The 21930-nt window shown below is 31.6% G+C and overlaps 1 protein-coding gene across 1 annotated transcript in view; it reads left to right on the top strand.

Moving 5' to 3' along the window:
• Positions 1-21570, top strand: part of LOC118192655 (uncharacterized) — a 31532-nt gene extending 9962 nt beyond the window's left edge. Inside the window, exons 2-3 of the mRNA XM_035363658.2 lie at positions 13444-13595; positions 18876-21570. Of these exons, the coding sequence (XP_035219549.2) occupies positions 13444-13595; positions 18876-19391 (668 nt within the window). The 3' untranslated portion in view covers positions 19392-21570. The remainder of the gene's footprint in view (positions 1-13443; positions 13596-18875) is intronic.
• The last annotated feature ends 360 nt before the right edge of the window (positions 21571-21930 follow it).

The raw sequence follows: 21930 nt of genomic DNA, 5'->3' as shown, positions 1-21930 counted from the left end.
AATAACAAAATAAAGCACAATTTTTCTACCACGCGTACATCCAAGCACTTCAAATTTTACGTTTATCATTACGTATATATAAAACTTCTTATTTAAGCATGAATAAGTAGCCGCAAAGATTCTTTTCTTTCTTTTTTTCCTTCGACAACTCTGTTCCATCTCTTCGATGTAAAATAGCAAAACAAAACTGTCTGCTGCTGCGATATAGAAGACGAGACAATATAAATAATGAAAAAGTAAAATGGTTACAGTTAGAGAGTGCTTGCGACACACTTTTTCACTACACTTCGGTGCCGCAAAGGGGAAAGAGGTGGCAGTTGAAGTGAAATGATGGCGTCAAGAGGTTAAGTAGCCGATTAAGCCGAGGGTCCTCAAGATAAGGCCTCAAAAGGGCCTCCACTTTTACTTCAATGACATCCGAAACTTCCCTTTCCAGCCCCCTTTGTGTCTTCCCACTCTTTGAGGGCCATTCGTCAAGTCATATGTGTCTTTTTCGTGGTTTCTTTTCATACATTTTTTCTATTTATTTATATTTTGACATTTAATATAATACCAAATTTTAATTATACCACGCGTCTTTGACACCTGTAAATATTTAAGCAGAGATAGAACTTCTTAGTTGCCTTAAGGGGACTCATACACCTTAAAACCCATAACATGTTCGAATAGGCGACTGTTGCAAGAATTGGGATAACTTATTTATTTTAAAAGCAATTACTACCAACTTTTTACAGCTGACTACATAATATAGCTGCTTTTTGAAATAGTAATCAGAAAGTTTGTGTTGCCCCAAATATTTTTATAATTTAATCCCCTTTGTGACAACATTTTTCGTCATGTTTCCAACTTGCGCGCACGGTTTAAAACATTCTGTTTCATAATTTAATTCCATATTTAATATATAGCTTTTATAACATTTGAAAACTACAGTGAATCTAAAATTCTAAAAATTTCATGTTAAATTTTTATTTTATTTTGAGTTTAGTTTATAAAATGTATTTTATTAAAAATTTTTTAATGTTTTCGTCCATAAAATTTTTCAATATTAAAATATTCATTAGATTGTTGGTTCAGGTAGAAAGTAGTGCCCATATAAAGAACTCCGTCGAATTTCAAGTATGTACCATTAGCCATTTTTAAATTATCATGCGCGCAAGGTGGAAATATGGCGAAATATTTTGTCACAAAGAGGATTAAATTACAAAAATATTTGTGGCAACACAAACTTTCTGGTTACTATTTTCCAAAGCAGCTATATTATGTAGTCAGATGTAAAAAGTTGGAAGTAATTGCTTTTAAAATAAATAAAATATCCCAATTCTTGCAACAGTCACATATTCGAAGATCATAAGGGGTTTAAGGTGTATGAGTCCCTTAATGCTACTTTTCAAAGCCATATCCGAACTGAATTCGTGATTATATTTAGGGTACTATCTTATTTCATATACATATTCACAATATAAGGTATTTTCTCCCTTTCTGCATGCCTTCGGGGTGTAGCGGTAGCACACTCGGCGCGTATTCGAGAGGTCCAGGTTCGAGTCCCGGCGAGGGCATTGCTCATTTTTCAGTTCTCCAGCATCAAAGTAATCTAATGACTCTGCAGTGGTGCTCGAACCAAAAAGTGGTGGACGGTAATTATTCGTCATCACCAGGATTTGGAAATTGTGTCTCCTAATTCCCAGTCACGAGGGTGTATATAAGGTATTTTCTGCATGCCTTTGTGGTGTCACGGTAGCACGGCGCGCATTCGAGAGGTCCAGATTGGAGTCCAGGCGAGGACATTGTATATTTTTCACGTGCTCCTTAGTGATGGGCAACTTCGGTACATTCTTGTACCCGGTACGAGAGTAACGGGTACAGACAAGTACCCGGTACAAAATACCCGTTACTCAAGTAACCGTTACTTTGAAAAGTACCGAAAACCGATTTCAAGTACCGAGTACCCAAGTAACGATTTAGAGTACCGAAGTAACGAAATACCGGAGTAACGGTTTGCTGTACCGGAGTACCCTAGTAACAGTTTGCTGTACCGGAGTACCCTAGTAACGATTTGGAGTACCAAAGTACCCTAGTAACGATTTGGAGTACCGAAGTGCCCTAGTAACGATTTGGAGTACCGAAATACGCAGCTAACGATTTTGCGCACTGAAGGAACTCTGCCACATCACCACGTGTTTGATTTTATCTGTACGGAGTAAGATATTGAATATCAGAAAACATGTCAACTACGGAAGTGTCTGAGGAGCAGACCATTCATGGACACAAGGAGCGCATATCAACCTTTCGCAAATACAACCAGATACTACTGTCCTCGTACCAAAACCGAAGTGAGCTGAACCCTCATCGATCCTCCAGTAACGAATACCGAAATACCGAGAAGAGACGCATATTTTCGTTACAAAGTAACGAATACCGAAAAGTACCCGTTTCGGTACCAAAGTAACGAATACCGAAAAGTACCGATTTCGGTACTGAAGTAACGGGTACTTGGATGTACCGATTTTCAGTACCCGTTACAAAATACCCGGTTCGGTAGTACCGACTCATCACTAGTGCTCCTGCTTCAAAATAACCTAATGACTCTACAACAACAAAAAATGCTTCTCAGATTTTGGGGCCCATTTAAACTGAATCCAGTTTAAGATTGCTAACTTTAAAAGAAAATTTAATTTGAAACCATCTGAAGAGCTTACCATAAAAAATTTTTAAAATGCTGCAAAATAAAATATCATAAAAATTATAAGATTACGAAGAAACTGCAATTTGATCTCGAATCCGGATTTCAGATTAACAAACCTTATTCAAACGGATTAAAAATCTGCTATGCTATGCTATTAGATGACTAGTTTAAGAATTAACCAACTAGTTTGACTATTTAGTCATACTAAAATCTAACATGATTAGTTTAAGAATTAATCAACTAGTTTGACTAACTAGTTATACTAAAATCTAGTATGACTGGTATAAGAATGTAACGGAAGGTGAACAGAGGGAAAAAAAAGAAACTTAATACCCATCTGTTAGCTGCACAACTTCTGTCGTGTAGTGTGGGATTAAATATTTATATTAATATAGACAGGGAATTACTTGTTTGCAAAGGTACAGGAAACCAACAAAATGAAGTTTAAATTAGAGGGGTAAAATATAAAATAGTTGATATATATATATAAAAAAAGGTGTTCAAGATGCTAAAAAATAAACACACATGCTAAAAATATTTGCTGTGATATCATTTCATCTTAAGTTAACATGAAGGAGCAACTGAGTACTTATTTAATATAAAAAATTAGGCTATCAAGTTGTAGCTATGCAATTTTTTTTTTAAAATCACTTGCCCACGAGATTTCCAATGAATATTTTCCTCAGGAAACCAAACTTACTTTCCTAGGATTAAAATCATCAAAAATAAATACAATGAAACTCGATTCACACGAATTTAATACATTCTTGAAAGTTGTTCTTCAACAGAAATGGTATGAAACCGAAACAATTTTTCCATGAGAATTAATGTATGGATTATTTAAATTTTGCAACAGTCCTTGTGGACAAATTTATAAATACTTAATTTAGTTTTTCTGTACCATTACGAAATGAATGGAAAATTATGATAATGTTATTGTTTGGGTTGTAGAGACATTAGGTATATTTTGGAAGCAAAAGACTTGATAAATATTCAACGCCTTCGCCGGGAATCGAACCATGAATCTCTGAAATACCGGCTTAGCTTGCAGACCACCCCACCACGAAAGCACGCTAGGAAGGCGGAGAAAATACCTTATAGTGTGCGAAATTATTTTTTAAAAAATTGTTTAAAAAGAAAAAAAATCTGAAAGCTTTCAGATTTTAAATTATGTCCAAAGTGGCGTTTTTTTAACAGTTTATGTGTTAGCTTTATTTATTAAATATCATGTTCTTCGCACTTAAACCATGAAATTCCGTTCAAGAGCAATATCGCAAAATAGTTTTTAAATTGAGCATATCTTTAAAATTTCTGATACGCAGTCTCACGAGCTGGAGATAAAAATGTTTTTTCTGTACAACGTTGCCATTTCTCGCTTTGAAATCCTTGAGTTTGTTAATCAAAAATTCGTTGAAGTGTTACAAAATAGGAAATCGTTAATAAAACAAATTTCAAATTCAAATTAGGGCTTCCAGATGACCATATTCGGTAGAAGATTATGTTATTCAAATTTTGATGGCTCTAGGTACCTTTGTTTTATCACAATGCGGGAAACATACATACATTCATACAGATTCTTCATTATTTAATATCTTTAAATATAACACGGGGTGATAATACTATTTGCTGGCAACAATTTGAAAAGTGAAACAACGCTTACCGTAAATCGACGGAAAATGCCAAAATGAAATTAATAGTCCTTCTGGGCAAATTGGACTAAAAGCATCATTTAGGTGTCTTTGGGAGCTATCTTCTTTTATCTTTAGCTTCACTCGACAATGTTCGAGTTTCACTATGCTCTTGATGCATTCAAAATCATACCTAACAAAAATATCTTGGGTGTCAAAGCGCTTAAATTCTCCATTTTCAACCCTCCTGGCCATAATTTCCTCCATGGTCCTCCGGAATTCATGGTCTTGTTCAGTCATTTGTTGCCAGGCTTTGTTAATGATAGTTAAATAATGACAAATATTAAAATGATGTTTCCAGTAATTCCTAAGTGTTAATTACGTGCCATCGGTTACTTTAAAATATCTTTCGAAGTCATGTGTTGCCACTTTCGAGACATCATTCGTCATTCCAGGCGTTCTTTATTCAAATAATTTGTTCGTCAGCCGAATCGTTCTTTGAGTGAGGCTTTCGTGATCAGACATACCACTTTACTCCCTCGAGCTTTTCAAAAAAGTCCAAGAATGATGACAATGTAATAAATATGATGCTTTGAATGCTTTTAGTTTCATAAATAGTTTTTATTTAAAAGCGCTAGGTAAATTTTGCAAGAAAGAAATTAGTTTTTAAAGTATCCTTTAGCCTGATTTGTCTGTTGTTTGCACATTTCATACAAAGTTGAATATTATAGTTTATAAATGACATATATGAGTTCTAGAAAACTTCCTTTTCAATAAAATTCTCGAACTCTTTTTCTCATTGCTATATGCTTTTTTTTTTTTTTTTTTTTTTTTAAATTGAGAAAGAAACAAAATGCAAAAGCTTCAAGTCAATTGAGATATATCAATTGTTTCAAAAACTGAAATATGAGGAAAACTGGATTTAATGTACTTTTCGAAACCGGTACTAACATTTTAATGATATTAGCATATCCCGCTAAATTTAATTACTTTACTGATGAGGCAAAGGCTGTCCAACAAGCATGGATATCACCTCTCGTTAAATGTATCCACTTCCTCCTGAACTAAACGTTCCATAACGAGAATGATAAAAGACTCGAATTACCTTTAGACCCTGTGCATTCAGATTTTAAATGATTTCGGAAAACTCTCTCTCTGCATTTCCTATTTTCTGTAATCTTCTTAAATTATTTGTTGCCATTATCGGAAATCATGTAACAATGGCAGAAGGAAATTTAGGCACTCATTATAATGAGTTTATCATTAGTTTCTGTTAATTTGGAATTAAAGAAGTGTTAAATCGCATTTAACTGGGACAACCTCGGAAACATTTACAATAACGTGAGGATTTCCTCAATTTTCATAAAAGAACTTTCCTTTACCAAGAATAAGTAATTAATGCTAAATGAGCTATGCACGCAAAACGCATTCATTCTTAGAATTCAGCTTTGGATTTAAGCAGGACATGAAGGACATAATGTTACTTCTCTGATACGAAAAGGAAATGATATGATAAGGTGAAAAAGTTGCAAAAAACTAATTTAAGGAAGAAAATTAAACATAGTTCATCTCTCATGAATAGTGGTGATTTATCAACACTGTTCATGAGAAATGAAGAAGAATTATTTCAATTTATTTCGTAAAAAATTATTTGCATATTTTTTATACGCTGTTTCGTTAGTATAATGTTTTGTGGTTTTATGGAATTAAAAGTATCATAATTGTATTCGTCTTGATACCGCCAACTATAAGTTTTTAATATTGTGATAAATGAATCATTGAAATGGATAGGAAACAAGCATTCTTTTGCTTGGCAAGCGTAAATCTGTTCAGAAAAAATGCTTTAAATTATTTATATAATGAATTTCAAAGTTTAAAAACAGCGTGCACATAAAAGTAATTGCAGATGTAATTATGTATTTGATTGGATTGGTTAGATGAAATATTTTTAACGAATTTATTTTAATGAGGAAAAGCATTTAGTAATTCTGATTGCTTTATTTCAATCTCTAATCAATAAATTATAAATTTTCTCTGTTTGTTTCTTTTTGAGGGCAAATGTAATATACTAAAGTGTATTAAGTGGCAGGGAAGAGTTTGCTAGTGAAAACACTTGTTATTAACAATCTCTAATGCAGAAAATTTGTCTTTCCTTGTTTCTACAATAGCCTAACATTTGCTACACCACCAACAACAAAGCGGTAAAATTTATTTGCTTAAAAGCTGAGTTACTCATGTTTTCCCTCATGTGTAATGGGAATACGAGCCATTTCTATTTAAAAACCCTCCATGAAGGCATCTCTTCTCTTAGGCAGATAGCTCTTATGTGCTTTGCTATCATCTAACCAATCCATTGTAATATAATTTTACAGTGGTTTAAGTCACGGAATGCATTTTATTTTAAGGCTGATTGTGTGGGTTTTTTCGAATTTATTCAAATGCTAGTTAGCTTCCCTTAGAATGTAGTATATAAGTATTCCTCAATTGAACCAGAGGACCCACGAGCGACCGAGCGGTAATGTGACTGAACACTGGTAGTTCCAATCTGAGTTCCTTTCCAGGCGAACGGGCTGGCTGCGTGGGAGTTTTCTTGATTTCCTCATATGTAACGTGTATACGATCCAATTTCCCTTAAAAATTTTTTCCACGAAGGCACTCTCCCCTTAGACAACCTCGGATTTTGGTTTGGTTTAGTTGATTATGGCAAAACCCTAGTGTGCTTTGCCATAATCAACTAAACCAAACCAAGATCAAACTCTTTAAGCAGATAGCCCTGAACACTTTTTCGCCACTAATTCAAACAATCGTTTGTATATATTAACTAATATATAATTATATACATATATATATATACATATGTTACCGTGAAAGACCGACATTGGAGAATGTCGACTTTTACCGGAGAATGTCAGCCTTCACCAAATACGTCGGTGAAAGATCTAATATTGCACTACATTCTTGTATATTCGGACCCTCACCGGTGTATGTCGACAATCACAGATATGCTCTGGTGAAAGTCGAAAAGAGAGGTTATAAAGTGCCATAATAGTTTAAGTTGTTGCAATAAATAAGATTTGAATCACATAATTTAGTAAGTTTTTTATTACTGTTATTTTATTTTCTCATTTAGAACGTACTGTATAATTAAGTAAGTTTTTAACTTCTATTATTTTCCTTTCTCATTTTGAATGTATTGTGTGTTTTAGGTTCTCATGTTCTTAAATTCTTATTTCAAGTCTCAAGTGCGTTTATTCGCGACCGAATTACGGAGAAGAAAATATAATATTGTTATATGTTCAACATTCACCATTAGAACATGGTGAATGTCGACATTGACCGGTGTAAGTCAGAAATAAGAGTATTTGGAAAATATTTCGGACATACACCAAGAGACTATGTGAATGTTGACATTCACCGGTGAAAGTCGACATTATCCAGATTTCGGTGTTTCACCGTAACATATGTTAATATATATATAAAGCAGAGTTTTTTTTGGGGGGTGTAAGGGGACGCACACAGCTTAGAACCCATAAGACCTTCGAATATGTGACTGTTGCAAGAATTGGGATAACTTATTTATTTTAAAAGCAATTACTTCCAACTTTTTACATATAACTATATAATATAGCTGCTTTCTGAAATAGTAATCAGAAAGTTTATGTTGCCTCAAATATTTTTATAATTTAATGCTCTTTGTGACAAAATTTTTCGTCATGTTTCCACCTTACGCGCACAGTTTAAAACATTTTGTTGCATAATTTAAATCCGTATTTAATATATAGCTTTTATAACATTTGGAAACTACTGTGAACCAAAAATTCTAAGAATTTCATGCTAAATTTTATTTTATTTGGAGTCGAGTTTATAAAATGTATTTTATTAAAAAAATCTGTAATGCTTTTGTGCATAAAATTTTTAATATTAAAATATTCGTCAGATTTTTGGTTCAGTTAGAAAATAGTGCCCATATAATATGCGCGCAAGGGGGAAACATGACGAAAAATTTTGCAACAAAGCGGATTAAATTGCAAAAATATTTGTGGCAACACAAACTTTCTGGTTACTAGTTTCCAAAGCAGCTATATTATGTAGTCAGCTGTAAAAAGTTGGAAGTAATTGCTTTTAAAATAACAGTCACATATTCGAAGATCACAAGGGGTTTAAAGTGAATGAGCCCTCTTAATGGAAATCCTTTGCATTTATGCTAACACTTCTCCTATTTTGTATTTATCCTGACATACCTGCAGAAACTTGCGACGAAATACCTGTGTCTTAAAGTCTTAAAATTACATTTATATTTCTCCTCGAGTTATAACTCCGGCAATAATGGACAAGCTGCACGAAGTTTTCGAATCTTTTTTCCTGTGCTTCAAAATACGGGCAAATCTTCACGAAGGTATCTCTCTGAAAGATATATATCTTTATGTCAAATTTTAATTGCATAAAGCTAATTACGAATAATTGTTAATGTGTACAGATAATGGCTAATTTCTGCATAGGCAACATGATTCACCCATCTTTCATATAATATCATTTGAAAAGATACAGTAATTAGAAGGTATTTTCATGACATTAAATACAAGCTGCCTTCTTTACTTAACTCCTTAATTAAATTTATATTCGGAAACTTAAGATTCTCAAATAACTTTTCTATCAAGTTCCGCTAAGTTCTTTACTATATAAATCGCTTCGTGATCGTTTTCGACGGAACTCAATATCGCAGAACGGACTCAATATCGACGGAACTCAATATTTATCAAAATAAATATCGCAGTTTTAATACAGTTTTAGCTTTTTCTTAAATTTTTCATCAATCTTCTTTTATTAATTTCTCTAGCTGCATGAATACTTTGAACATTAAATAATGAATATAAGTTTTTGCTTAAAGTGCAATTTTTTTTTGGTGATACATAAACGTTACTTCCGGTTTTTTTACCTTTATTTTCGTTAGGTATATTTAAGAAGAAAAGTGTAGAGTCTTTACACGTGAAAAACACCAAACGGAATACTTTAGACGTTGCCATCTAATTGGAAAAACAAATAATGTTCTTCAAGAAGATGAGCATATGCGGCTGCAAATTTTTGAAATTTCAATTTAATTGGTAAAAGTAGAATTCAGAGGCAGACTAGATGGCTGGAGAGTATCATATCTTGAGCCTACAAAATAAAATCCAAGAGGTTAAATTCGGAGGGGAAAATTTGTGAATGGAGTACAGATGGTTGAAAATTATTTTAAGAGAATGCTTAACTGAAATTTGTAGAAAGGTAATGAGGATCTCCCTACCATAGATGGTTCTAATTGTAATTTAACATGACACACACTAAAAAGACACTTAGGAATCTGTGAATTGGTATTAGGAAAAACGAAACATCAAGTCAGGAATAAATTAAGAGTTTCCGTTAATATGCTGGTTTAATAAAGATAACAGAAAAGCAAATTATCCCTTTTTAACGACTTCTGCTTTGTGCTTTATGGGCACCAGTAATCAACCGTTAATTGAATCTTAGCTCTAGTAACATGCTACGTACTGTGAGAAACTCGAAAGTTTTGGAATGTTTTATAGAATTATGACTTGGGAATTCATCAGATACCGTATAACAATAAATATATTATAGTTGTAGAAAAAATTAGAGCGATTTTCTTGAATCTTAAATTTCGATTAATAAAAAACAGTTGCAAAAATACGTGGAAATACAGTAATAAACACAACCAGAAATGGATAATACGATTAATATGAACATATATTAAAACATTATTTGAATACATTATTCTTCTGATAATGTGTGTAAAAAAAATTTTTTTTTGTCATAGGAGAATCATGCGCGGCATACCTGAGAATTAAAGAAAGTTGCTATCTGATATTTCAAATTTATTCTTAACACCTGAAAAGCATACTAGAGACCAGGGGTTCTCAGCCAGGGAAGAATTTACCCCTAGGGGAGAATTCTATAGTTTCAGGGGGGGAATGAGGTCAGCCTTTTATTTACTTGTTAAGTATTTAATTTTAGTTATGAGCATAAAAAATACTTTTGTTCAAGTTTTCGTATTTAGCAATATTTTCTTTTTCTTGTTTAATTTATAAAAGATATTAAAAATAATATAAATTTAACTAAATGTATACATACTTTTTGAACTTTGTAAAGGATTGGATTGGATTATTCAGTTAACCACGAAAACGGCCATGCAGCCAGCCCGTTCGCGGGATTCGAACCTCGGACCCGAACTACCAGTGTTCAGCGCCTTTACCGCTCGACCAAACGGCTTACCTCTATTAATGACCTCTATTAATGATAAATAATGATTGTATGTATCAAGCATGTTTTGAAGATGTACTATATATAATTCTCACATACTATATGGTACACAATAATTATTGAAAGATAATTCAGGAAATTTAAAATTTTAATTACTACTTAAACGATAAATGAAGAAGGTCGCAAGGTTTGGGAATTAGTTTCCCATTTTGCCAGGCAAATCTTTCTTTCATGGAATGGAAGCAAAAACGTACTGGTATCTCCACAGTGTTAAAAAATTTACCATTGAAATTAATTCACTTTATATTTTCAATGCGCAAAAAAAAAAATCTTTTAAAAAAATGTCGATTTTTGACGGATTTTATGTAAATTATAATCAATGAAATCAGTTTTTCTGATTTGTAATACTTATAATTTTAAATAAGATCCTCTCTCAATTCACTAAAATTAGTTATAATTTTCTCGGATTATTTTAGATTAACTTTTAGCATCTGAAAACTTGTGTATGAATTGGTCAAGTCTTAACCAACTTCAGAACTACATAAGCATTCAATTCAGAATTCATTTAAAGACTAAAACTTTAAGGAAAATGTTTATTATTAGCTTGTGATCAATAGCATTACATTGAACTGATATTAATAACTTCTATAATTTACTTGCCAAAGGATGCTGTGACTTAGTCGTATTTTGTTGCAGCTGTTGTGAATAATAAAAGTAATGGACTAGTAATGATTTAAATGGTACATTAGTCGAGAAGTCATAATTATTGATGGGGATTCTGAAGTCCAAGTCCAATCACTCTAGTTTACATATTTTCGTGATTTACTAAAATAATGTGTTTTCCAAGTGGTTAGATCTGGGTCCAGAAGAGCTCGTCATGTGCCAACTAACTCCAGCTAATGAAGTTCTCAATGGCTTTTTCCAACTGTGCTAAAGACAATTATGAAAGGCTTCAGAGTCCAAAACGCATTTGGGATTCATCCCCAATGGTAATTATTATAAACGAGCTTCGGCGTAAGGTAATACATTTGCAGGTCTTGACAGGAATCCGACAGAGCTGTTGACAGTTGTAAATAGAGGATCATAGATCTGAAGCTATATTAATGGGAGCCAGAGAAGGTGATGATTGTTAATAACGGGAAAAGATGCATTTCTTGGGAACAGCTAGAGATTTGAAAGCTTCATAAAGAAAACTCAGTAAGTGATTCTATCTTTAGAAGCAATCATTATATAGGGGAAATTGAAAGTAGGCTGTTAGTCTTTATGAGGTATTAATGAGCGGAATATATCATAAATTAATAAAGTTAACTATATCAGTACAGTAAGACCCCGCTTAACGCGGGGAATACGTTCCATCAAAGTAGAGCGTAATGCGAAACAGCGCTAAACGAGGCTATCTTTACATGTAAATATTGGGGTTAGGGGAAGATGGCTAGGAAATTGGTTAGGTATTAAATTTAAAAAGTATGTTTTTTTAATAAAAATAAAACCAAACATTTATTTCTTAAAGCCCAAATTAATACCACATTATTATTTCTTGCAAAAATAAAAACGAAATATAAATAACAAAGCGAATATTCTTAAAAAAAAAAACAAATAAAATTCTAAGTCGGTCATATTTAGTTAGCCTTCCGCGTTTTCAGTGTTCTGCCTTTTTGTGACAAAAGCATCTAATGTTGTTTGCCTTTTTCTTTTGCGTTGTTCTCTTAAAAGTTCTTCATAAACGGATAGAGCATCTTTAACACCACGCCTTACTTTTGAGCTCCTGTCAAAATTCGGATCATTTTCAATGAATTGATCCATTATTTCAGTTATGGTAGACAAACTCCTTTTTACAAACGCCATCGAAAGTTCTTTTTGCTCTTCTTCTGAATCACTGCTGTCAACATTTTTGTTTTCTTCTTGTTCAGTTAATTCCTTGAGCTCATCATTAGAAAGACTAGCCGCTGCTTCTTGAATTATTTCTTCGACATCTTCCACATTTACCCCTTCAAAATATGTCTGTACAATACCGCACCAAACAAGAAATACAAGTACATTCTTTCGGATATGTATTTGAAACCTATCGCTGCATAATATTTCGGGGAATCCCCGTATGCTGCAATCGATTTCGTGGAATTCCTGGGTTGAAATAAACGAGCGCTAAACCGAAACAGCGCTAAACGAAACAGCGTTAAGCGGGGTCTTACTGTATACTGATAGTTATAACTCACAGAAGGAAAGCAAACAGGTGTTAAATTAAGGTTTAATCTGAGATGGTGCTGCACATCATCTAACTTTCATTTAGAATTGTAAGGTTATCATTGTTCCTTAAATGTTTTTATCGAGTTAATATTTCGCTCGGAGTAATGAAAATGAGACAAACCGCTATTCGAATCGACTTAGTCAATTTGAAAGAAAACTTACGGGTAACACTTAAGTATAATTGTAAACATCTTAAATAAATAACTCCTATTTTCCGTTTTATGCTTATTAATCAATTAGTAATTAATCTCAACTTAGCTCGAATAATTCTGCAAGGTTGCGTGAAGTAGACAGGGAGATGTTTTTGCTTATTGCAGATTTGTAATTAGTAAAATTTGCCTTTAAGGTTATGTTAGTGCAACTGACTTGAAAAAGACAGATTATTTTCAAGACAGATTTCAAGATATATATGTAGATAGAAAAACAACTTTATTTTCTACACATATTCTTTTTAAAGTTTTTTGAAATATTAATATTATAAAAAGAGGCGACTGGATATATTTAGTATGTGTATTACTATGAAGCATTTTCGCAAAATGATAAAAAAAATTAAAATTGTAATATTTGAGGCTTTTGATTCAGCGTATTGATAGAAGGTAAGTAAAGTGAATATTTTTTTTTTTTTTTTTCCAGAGGATCTCAGTTCCATGCGAAGATACCGAACTGCGTTTACGAGGGAGCAGCTGGCGCGACTAGAGAAAGAATTTTGCCGGGAGAACTACGTCTCCAGACCGAGGAGGTGCGAACTGGCGTCCGCGCTTAATTTACCAGAATCGACTATCAAGGTGAGAATGAAACTTCTGGAATACGATTCTTGTTTTCGCTATGATTATTTCAGTTTTGTATTTACATTCATAAAAAATATTCAATCTTTTTTTTTTCTCTTCAAATTTATGAATTGAATTTTTTGTCGTTAAAAAGAAATTAATGTTATACTAAATCAATTTTTCTTCTTTGTATTTTATATTTCATTTTTTATACTAAGATAAATTAATAAAGGAATAATATAATTCAAGATGTCTTTTTTTTTTTTTTTGCATTTGCGTTTGTAAGAGTTCTGCAGATTATTCCTGTAAAAGCTTTCTTCCAGCAACTGCTTTTAGAAAAATAGAGAAGGCAGTGACCATCTTTCTTCCTAAATTCTAACATCAGAAAATTACTTTTATTATTTAGTGTCACTTCTACTGTGATCAAAATAATTACATTTAAGTTATTAATATACTGATATCACATTCTTCATCGGTTAAACTTAACGATGTTAACGGTTACTGGTCGAAGCATTTTACAGAAAATATTTTAAGAAATTATATCTCTGGATTTCATGACTAATTTCGAGACAGATTTTTATGAAGTTAACCAACATTAATGGTAATTTATTTTGAATCAAGATATAGATCTGATTCTCGATATGTTTATCGAATAGATTTGTTTCTTACAATACAGAATGTACACATACAGATATATTAAACTGATACATATGAGAGAGGCATTCAAATCAAAATCAAGATTTAAGATTTTGTAAAATAAAAGATCATACATCGACGAATGGAAACTGCATTTATTTTTTGAGGTGTCCCTTTGCTATATTTATACATTTAATCTCAGCGTTTAACTAATCTCTGAAATATTTTGGCATTGAAAGAAAACTCTTTAGGAATAAACACATCTTCAACTGTGGGAAAACTTAAATTCTTCTATGCCGGTCAAAAGCGAAAAGTTGTCTTAGTTACCAGTATGCATTGTGTTTTCGAAACTGTAAATATTTGTGAAGATTGTATATATTGTGCTAGAGGGGAATTCTTTTCTTGCTCATATTTGACGAAGTGGTAAATTCACAAACACTGGTAGTTCGACCTGGGTTCGATTCCAAGCAAACGGATTGGTTGCATGGGTTATTTCGTGTGTTTTTTTCCATTTGTGGAGATATAAACCACTTTCCCTTAGAAGGTTTTCAATGAAGCCATCGCTCCCTTGCTTTGCATGATTTAATGACTGTTTATACATCCATTACGCAGGACTTAAAAAAAAATTCTCGGAGTTCAGCCTTTCACACTGATGATAAAGTTGATTCAGCCGTACTGACAAATAATATCTCTATGCCAAATATTTTCAGGGATTAGTTAAATGCTAGGATAAATGTATAAATATAGCTGAGGATTATGCCGAAATATAAATACAATTAAAATTTGCTCTTTTGACTTTACAAATTCAAACTTAAACATTCGTCATACATATAATCCAGAAAGTTTAAATTCACACAGTAATTTTTAGAAATCGTCACTTAGAAAATGCATCTTGCACTTGAAATTGAGAAAGTGTTTAAAGGATTTATAATACCTGATGAGAGCGAATAGGAAAACAAAACAAACTTACTTTCTCCGCCCTTTACTTTTCTCTCAAAGTTTTTGAAAACGTTACTAGTAAATTCTTTTTAACGTAAAATATAGCTTATAAATCTTAAATTTGATTTCTTCAGTGCGAAAAGTACATAAATTTTTAAAAGATGAGATATTTACTCCAAACTTCATAAATATCTCACCATTTCTGCCTTAGGTTGAGATGAAGTTTTCGAATGAAAATCAATTTTCATTAGGAAAAGTGAATACTAGAATACCATCATTGCTAAGTTTACTTTACCGTTCTTTTTTATTCACAAATTTTTGTGTTTTAAGGTTTTTAAAATTTTCATTTGAAAAACAATGTATACAGGCTATCAGATGTGTTGGTTGTTGTAATAAATTTTGGTACATACGTATTATCGTAGTCACCTTAGTAGAAGTCGCCAAACTCTGGCAACCATGCGCATAAGAGTTCTTTAGGTAATCATATCCATTATATGCTGCAATCCGAAATTCACCAAATCACTTTTTTTCCTTTTGTAAAAATTGCCAAACTGCTCCAAGGTGGTTGCGTTAATACGTACATAATTTGATTTTTCTTTTATTTCGAAAAATAAAGCTGAATAGCTAGAATGCAAATAGTAAATTCTTACAGATTTGTTTATTTTTATTTCTCTCTCCCCCATTTAGCTTATGTAATGAGCGAAATGAAAATATTTATTCAAGTAAAATTTCTTAAACTAACTTACAAAGAGAATTATTTTAATTTTTACGAAGCAAACTAAATGTAGAAATTTAAATTCAGTTCGTTCTGTGGTAAATTAAAATTTATTGCAATCATTTTGCGTAACGAAATTAACTGCGACTTCAGTCAGTTTTTAATTGAAATTTAAATGGTTGATAGTACTAATAGCATGTTAACTTTATCAGTTGTTTTGTGTTTATAGATTTTAAGCGATTTTATTGCGAGGAATGATGCTAAAAGTAACTTACGATTAAATTCAGTCTTAAAGAGCGGACATTATTAATTTTTATACATGGAATAATATCAAGCTTGTTTGATTGGTGAAATAGACAAATATATTAATTAGTTCCAATATATGTAGTCTTTTTTATAAAAATAAAGTTTTAAAAAATTTCTTCCAAAGATTTTTCATTTTTACCATTGCCACTTATCTTTAGTAACAGAAAAAACAGTGCATTATTAAAGTAAAAATGGTATTAAGTGTAAATATCAGTCACACATATAAATTTCAGTAATTTGTTTTGAAACAAACAAGCATGTATTATGCGCAACTTCATTTGCGACTAAAAAACACTCTTTTAATAGCTCGGTATTCAGAAAACATAGAAACTATGCTTAGGAAAATGTGAAAATTGAGGTGTATATAATGATATTTCATAATTTTAAATTTACTTAACTGTTAATAGCTCATCTTGGTTTAGAAATAGAAACCTTTTAATTTTAAATGGCAATTTTAAAACGTATATTGGAAATAAAAAGTTATGTAAAATAAATAATAAAAAATATATATAATCCGAAAGCTTTCATGTGCGCTTTATTACGCTCAAAGGGGCATTTTTATTACTCAACTTTCTTCCAGATTAAATTTGAAAGCATCTGAGGCTCATAGCCCATTCTATGGGCCTTCGTCATGCTTCAAAAAAGATTAATCTATTTAAAGCCTAAGGCATAAATTTTGAAAATAGGAAAAATTATGCATAAATTTAGAAGCTTAATTTTAAAATAACTTTTCAAGCCAATAATTTCAGAAGCTCCGGTTTGAAGTTTTCTGTCAAATTAAAATATTTGAAATTATTATGTTGATATTCAGAGATTTACATATAATATCGTAAGTAATTATGCATAATAATTAACAATTATAAAACAAGATGAATAAATGATATTTTAACATACACATATTAATTACTATGTGACTATGGTACAAAAATAGCACGGCGAGTCACAAGAAAACATAATTACTAAAATATTAGTAAATAACTTTGCAGTTTAAAAGCGTGAGAAGGTAAAATTCCGTTTGATTTAAGACAGTCATTTTTCAGAAGAAATTAAATTAATCGATTATTACTATATAAAACATAGTGAATATACAAAACAGAAAGTCATAAGGACATAACTTTATGCTTATTCTTTTCTTGATGCTTATACGTAATTCTTTGCAAATGGGGAAGAAATAGAATTAACTGATTAATTTTAGGTATAATAGTTATAATTCGGAAACTTCTTCGGCCCCTTTGTATTTGTTATATTCAGATTTATCTGCATAAAACCTAAGCAGCTTTTTTTTTGACAATAATCAATTAAAGTATAATTTTCAAGGTACAAAATAAACTTTTGGTATTTGGGTTTGCAATATCTTTCAAACCAACTAAACACTTGCAATGGCTCTAAATCAAACAAAAATCATATCAAGAGAATCGAGCGAAATGAATTTTACTGCCGAACTAATTTTAACAAGGGAAATTTTATTAAAACAATTACTGCTGAATTGAATTTTATCAAGTGAAATTTAGTCGTACTTGACACTGAAAAGAAGAAATTCAACGTATTTCGAAAGACAATCTATTGCAAATGTTTGCAACTGACTGCCTCTTCAACAGACTACCAGTACGTAAAATCCAAAAATTGGAATGGATTGCCAATGACATTTGCATCAGATACTTTTTCTGATAAAGACCAGCGCTAAATTGCAATTAGAAATACGATTTCTAATAGCAGTTTAGTCTCTTTTAATATCAAATCCAACTTTCTCTTCCAATATCAGTGCAAATGCTTACTAAACAAGCTAAGACAGCGTTGTGGCATTTTTTAAAATTTATATGTGAATATGTTGTGTATCATGGTACTTTAACATAATCACAAGATTAGTTGTGAAATGATACATGTTTATTAGTTGAAACTGTTATGAGTCAGGTTACTCCATTCCACTTTTAAGATAGAAAAAGGACATGTTTATTAGTTTTATATGATTTTTAAATATTTTTGTACTTTTGAAAGCTCTGGCAAAGAAAGAATGTTTTACAAATTTACAAAAATTATAACGAAAAACAGCGTACGCAATTCAAAATGTAGAAAAGACTGAAGTTTTTTTATTAATGATTATATAGATTACAATTATTCTGCACTTTTCTTTACAAAGAATTAAACTTATATCATCGATGGAATAATTTTCTGAAACTTAAGCAAATTAATTATTTGTTTTTGTGATAGATATGTTAACAAATTACATATAAAAACAAGCTCATGATATCTGCGGGCAATACACATCTGGTTTGAATTTTTGTACCGTTGAATAAAAGTTTATTTCTGCGTATAATCTTATTTCAAAGCAGAAAAAAATCCATCCTTTGACTGAAAATTTTAGTAAAGATATCTAAACATCGCAAATAGTCTTGAAATTAATTTGAATTTCAAGCATTGATTATCATAATCGGAATTATTATGTTTCCACTTTCCTGATCATTCATAAAACGTACGATTGATGATTAGCATAAATAAGAATTAATAAGTATTGAATATTTTTCCTTCAAACAAAAGTTATAAGAAGTTAAATTTTCGAGCTTGTTTTAAAATTTTGAATAAATATTATTTGAAAGTCACTGCGCCTTTAATATTTTAAATCCAAAGTTTAACAAATATATGAGCAAAAATTATCTAATGAGTGACAAGACTTTTCTTCTGATGTGTTTTAATTTATTTTGCAGGTTTGGTTTCAGAATCGGAGAATGAAAGACAAACGACAGAGACTGGCTCTTGCTTGGCCGTACGCCGATCCTCATTTTGCGGCGTACCTAATCAACGCTGCGGCTTACTCCGGCTATCCTCTGCCACCACCTTTCGCCGGGTATTACGCAGCCACCTCCATTGCCACGCGCTATCCACCGGCCGCCACTGCTCCGTATCTGGCAAGCCCCCACGTCCCTCCGGCAAGAGCTCCTATACCTCCCCCTCCGCCTCAGCCATTAGTCACAGCTGGGACATACGTCAGGAGTGCAGCTGATGCCCCCCAATTTACAACTTTTGGAGCACCTTGCGTGGATCCCTGCCGATGTCATCTTGTGGGTTTCCAACCTCGCCCTGTTGTCTCCTCCAGTCCTCCAACACCACCCTTAGCATCCTCTCAAGAATCGCCGCGAGCGACCGTCACCACATCACAGACCTCCCAACAGAGAACAACCCAGTTGTTTCAGCCATACAAGACAGATCTAGAAAGACCATGACTTTGAAGAACTCGCACTTTATTTTCCTGTGACCCATTGTACAGCGTTTTATTACACTTAAGAAGGAATACATGCTGAGAATGTGGAACAATCGACTATTAGACTTAGCAAAAGTTGGACTTTCTTGCTGAATAGAAAAACTATACATGATAAAAGAAAACTGAATGGCTACTAAAATCAAATAGTTAGAGCCAAACATCAATGTTTACCGAAATGGCATTTTAGTTCCTTCAGCTCACTGGTTTCTTACAATCTATTTGTCGCCACAGTAAATTTGAAAGTTTAATTACGTGGCGTTTAGAATTATCTACCGAATGTATAATATTTTCTTTATAGAATTCTAACCAAGAACGGCAATTTATTTTGTGTTTAAAAGTGTACAGTTTATTTTTATCTCATTTGATATGCATTCATGCTAAGGTTTATTGTTTCCTATCCTTGAGAGTTAATCAAATTTTTTAAAGGTTATTTAATTTTAAGGGTTATTAATTTTATCTAATCATTAAAATTCTTAAATTTTCGTAAAATAAGCTATTGTATCATGTAATTAGAATGTATCATGTATTGTATCATGTAATTAGAATACTATAAATAATAAGTATTCTAATTACATGATTTTTTATAGTTCGAATTCATTGAAAACTCCGAGAAACATCGTAGACTGAGAGTTCTTAGTATTTAATAATTCTGTACTTTTCTGATAGGAGACAGGAAGAAAAGCGGAAAAAAAAATTCAGAATGCCTATTAATAATATAATATATTAATAATATATTAAAAAAATATACATTCTTATACTATTTAGCAATCCAAGTCCCAAAGACAGTAGAAGATTTATTTTTATATAGGATTACTTTTACTTTGATCACAAATAACGGAAATAAAATATTTTTTGCAAGGAAAGCACAAAAAGGGGGACAACAAAAATAAGTAAGGCAAGCAATTTTTTTATATCATTTAATGAGAAGGAAATATTTATTCTAAAAAGGAAAAGCAAATATGCAAAATATTTCATTCTTACTCGAGATGAAAACAAATAATGAGTTTAATTTAAAGCACCTACGATTATTGCGCATAATTTCCGTTCGCATATATTTGTCAGTTTTTAGAGAAATTTAAATACATTTTAAATCTTAAATGAGCTTATCGAACATAATGTACTAATTGGAAAAACTTAACAATCCTACAATTGATTCTTTCTTAATATCATTTGAAACTTCATACGCATAGAAGCAATTAACCTTTAGTTGAAGTGCTATTTTCAAAGCAAACTAGCAGTATTTTGAATAATTTTGCTCTATTTGTATATTCTTAAAATTTTATTTGATTTGTATATGCAATTATTATTATTATTTATTCAAATTTTCACAAATATTTGAAAATGATTCATGGCATTAAATGAAAATGTCTATACTAGTCATACCATGATTTTCTTGAACGTTGCGTGTTGCTTACAGGAGTTTCGTTCATATGATAAAGAATATTCTAAATTCTTTATAAACTTTTTTTCTCGGATGTGAACACGTTCTAAGAGAGATAGTAGCAATGTTAATTTATTTAGAAGCAGAGGTTACGCCATCTATCGAACATTAGAAATACCATTATCTAGTAAATCAAAGGTAGAGTTTTGATAGGTGAATAAAGAATGAAGTAAAGTACATACGTATGAGGAAAATAGACATAAATATAAAAAAGTAATAAACTATTATAAAGAATAGTTAAAAACCACTATTTTTTAAAATAATAATGGATTGATTTGAACTTAAAGATTTATTAACTAAAAGTTTTAATTTGACTTTAAAGAACAATTTGAGCTTTAAAGAAAGAAACTTAATAAAAAATATTTTTCGTTTGTACAGATGAAAATCTATAACCTTTTTTTTTACATCATTCTTATGTAGATTTAAACAATCTGCTGATCATAATCTTTAATTACTCATTTAGAATTATTTTCATTCAGTTCACATCGAGAAAATGCTTGCAACGAATATTGTTTGGTTTCATATAAGAGTTAATTCAATTGGTTTTAAATATTCGCAGAAACTCTTAAGCAAACGTTTAAAATGTGAAGAAACTCCTGTAAACTGATCCACTATTGTTGTTTGTAAATAATGTAAATTTGTACGGTACCTTTTTCAGTGTTCAGCACAGAAATAAAAGAAGATTTAATAAAATTTTCACACCCTCATTTGGTTGCACTTTTAAGTCATAAATTCGTATCATAGTTAGCATATCGGCCAGGTAGCCCCGCTGACGGAAATAACTTGAACAAAATTACACACTTATAAATACATATTGTGCTCAAGACGACTGCTGGGGGCAGTGCAACAAATGCTGGACAAGACGATAGTGCATGATGGAAGAAGGTTGCATTGCTGGTGAGAAGAACAATTTCAGTTACATATTTACACAGTTATGGATAGGTGGTTACAAATACTAAAAGTAATAAGAAATAAAATACTAGAAAGTGAAATAATACATAAAATAAAAAAAAAAGGCAAAACAGTGGAAACAATACATAAAATAATGCAAAATAATACT

Source organism: Stegodyphus dumicola, chromosome 2 (genome assembly GCF_044657685.1).
Source record: "Stegodyphus dumicola isolate Sdum_Otavi_A_Nest chromosome 2, ASM4465768v1".
Classification (NCBI taxonomy): domain Eukaryota; kingdom Metazoa; phylum Arthropoda; class Arachnida; order Araneae; family Eresidae; genus Stegodyphus; species Stegodyphus dumicola.
This window is presented reverse-complemented; position numbering and strand designations above follow the sequence as displayed.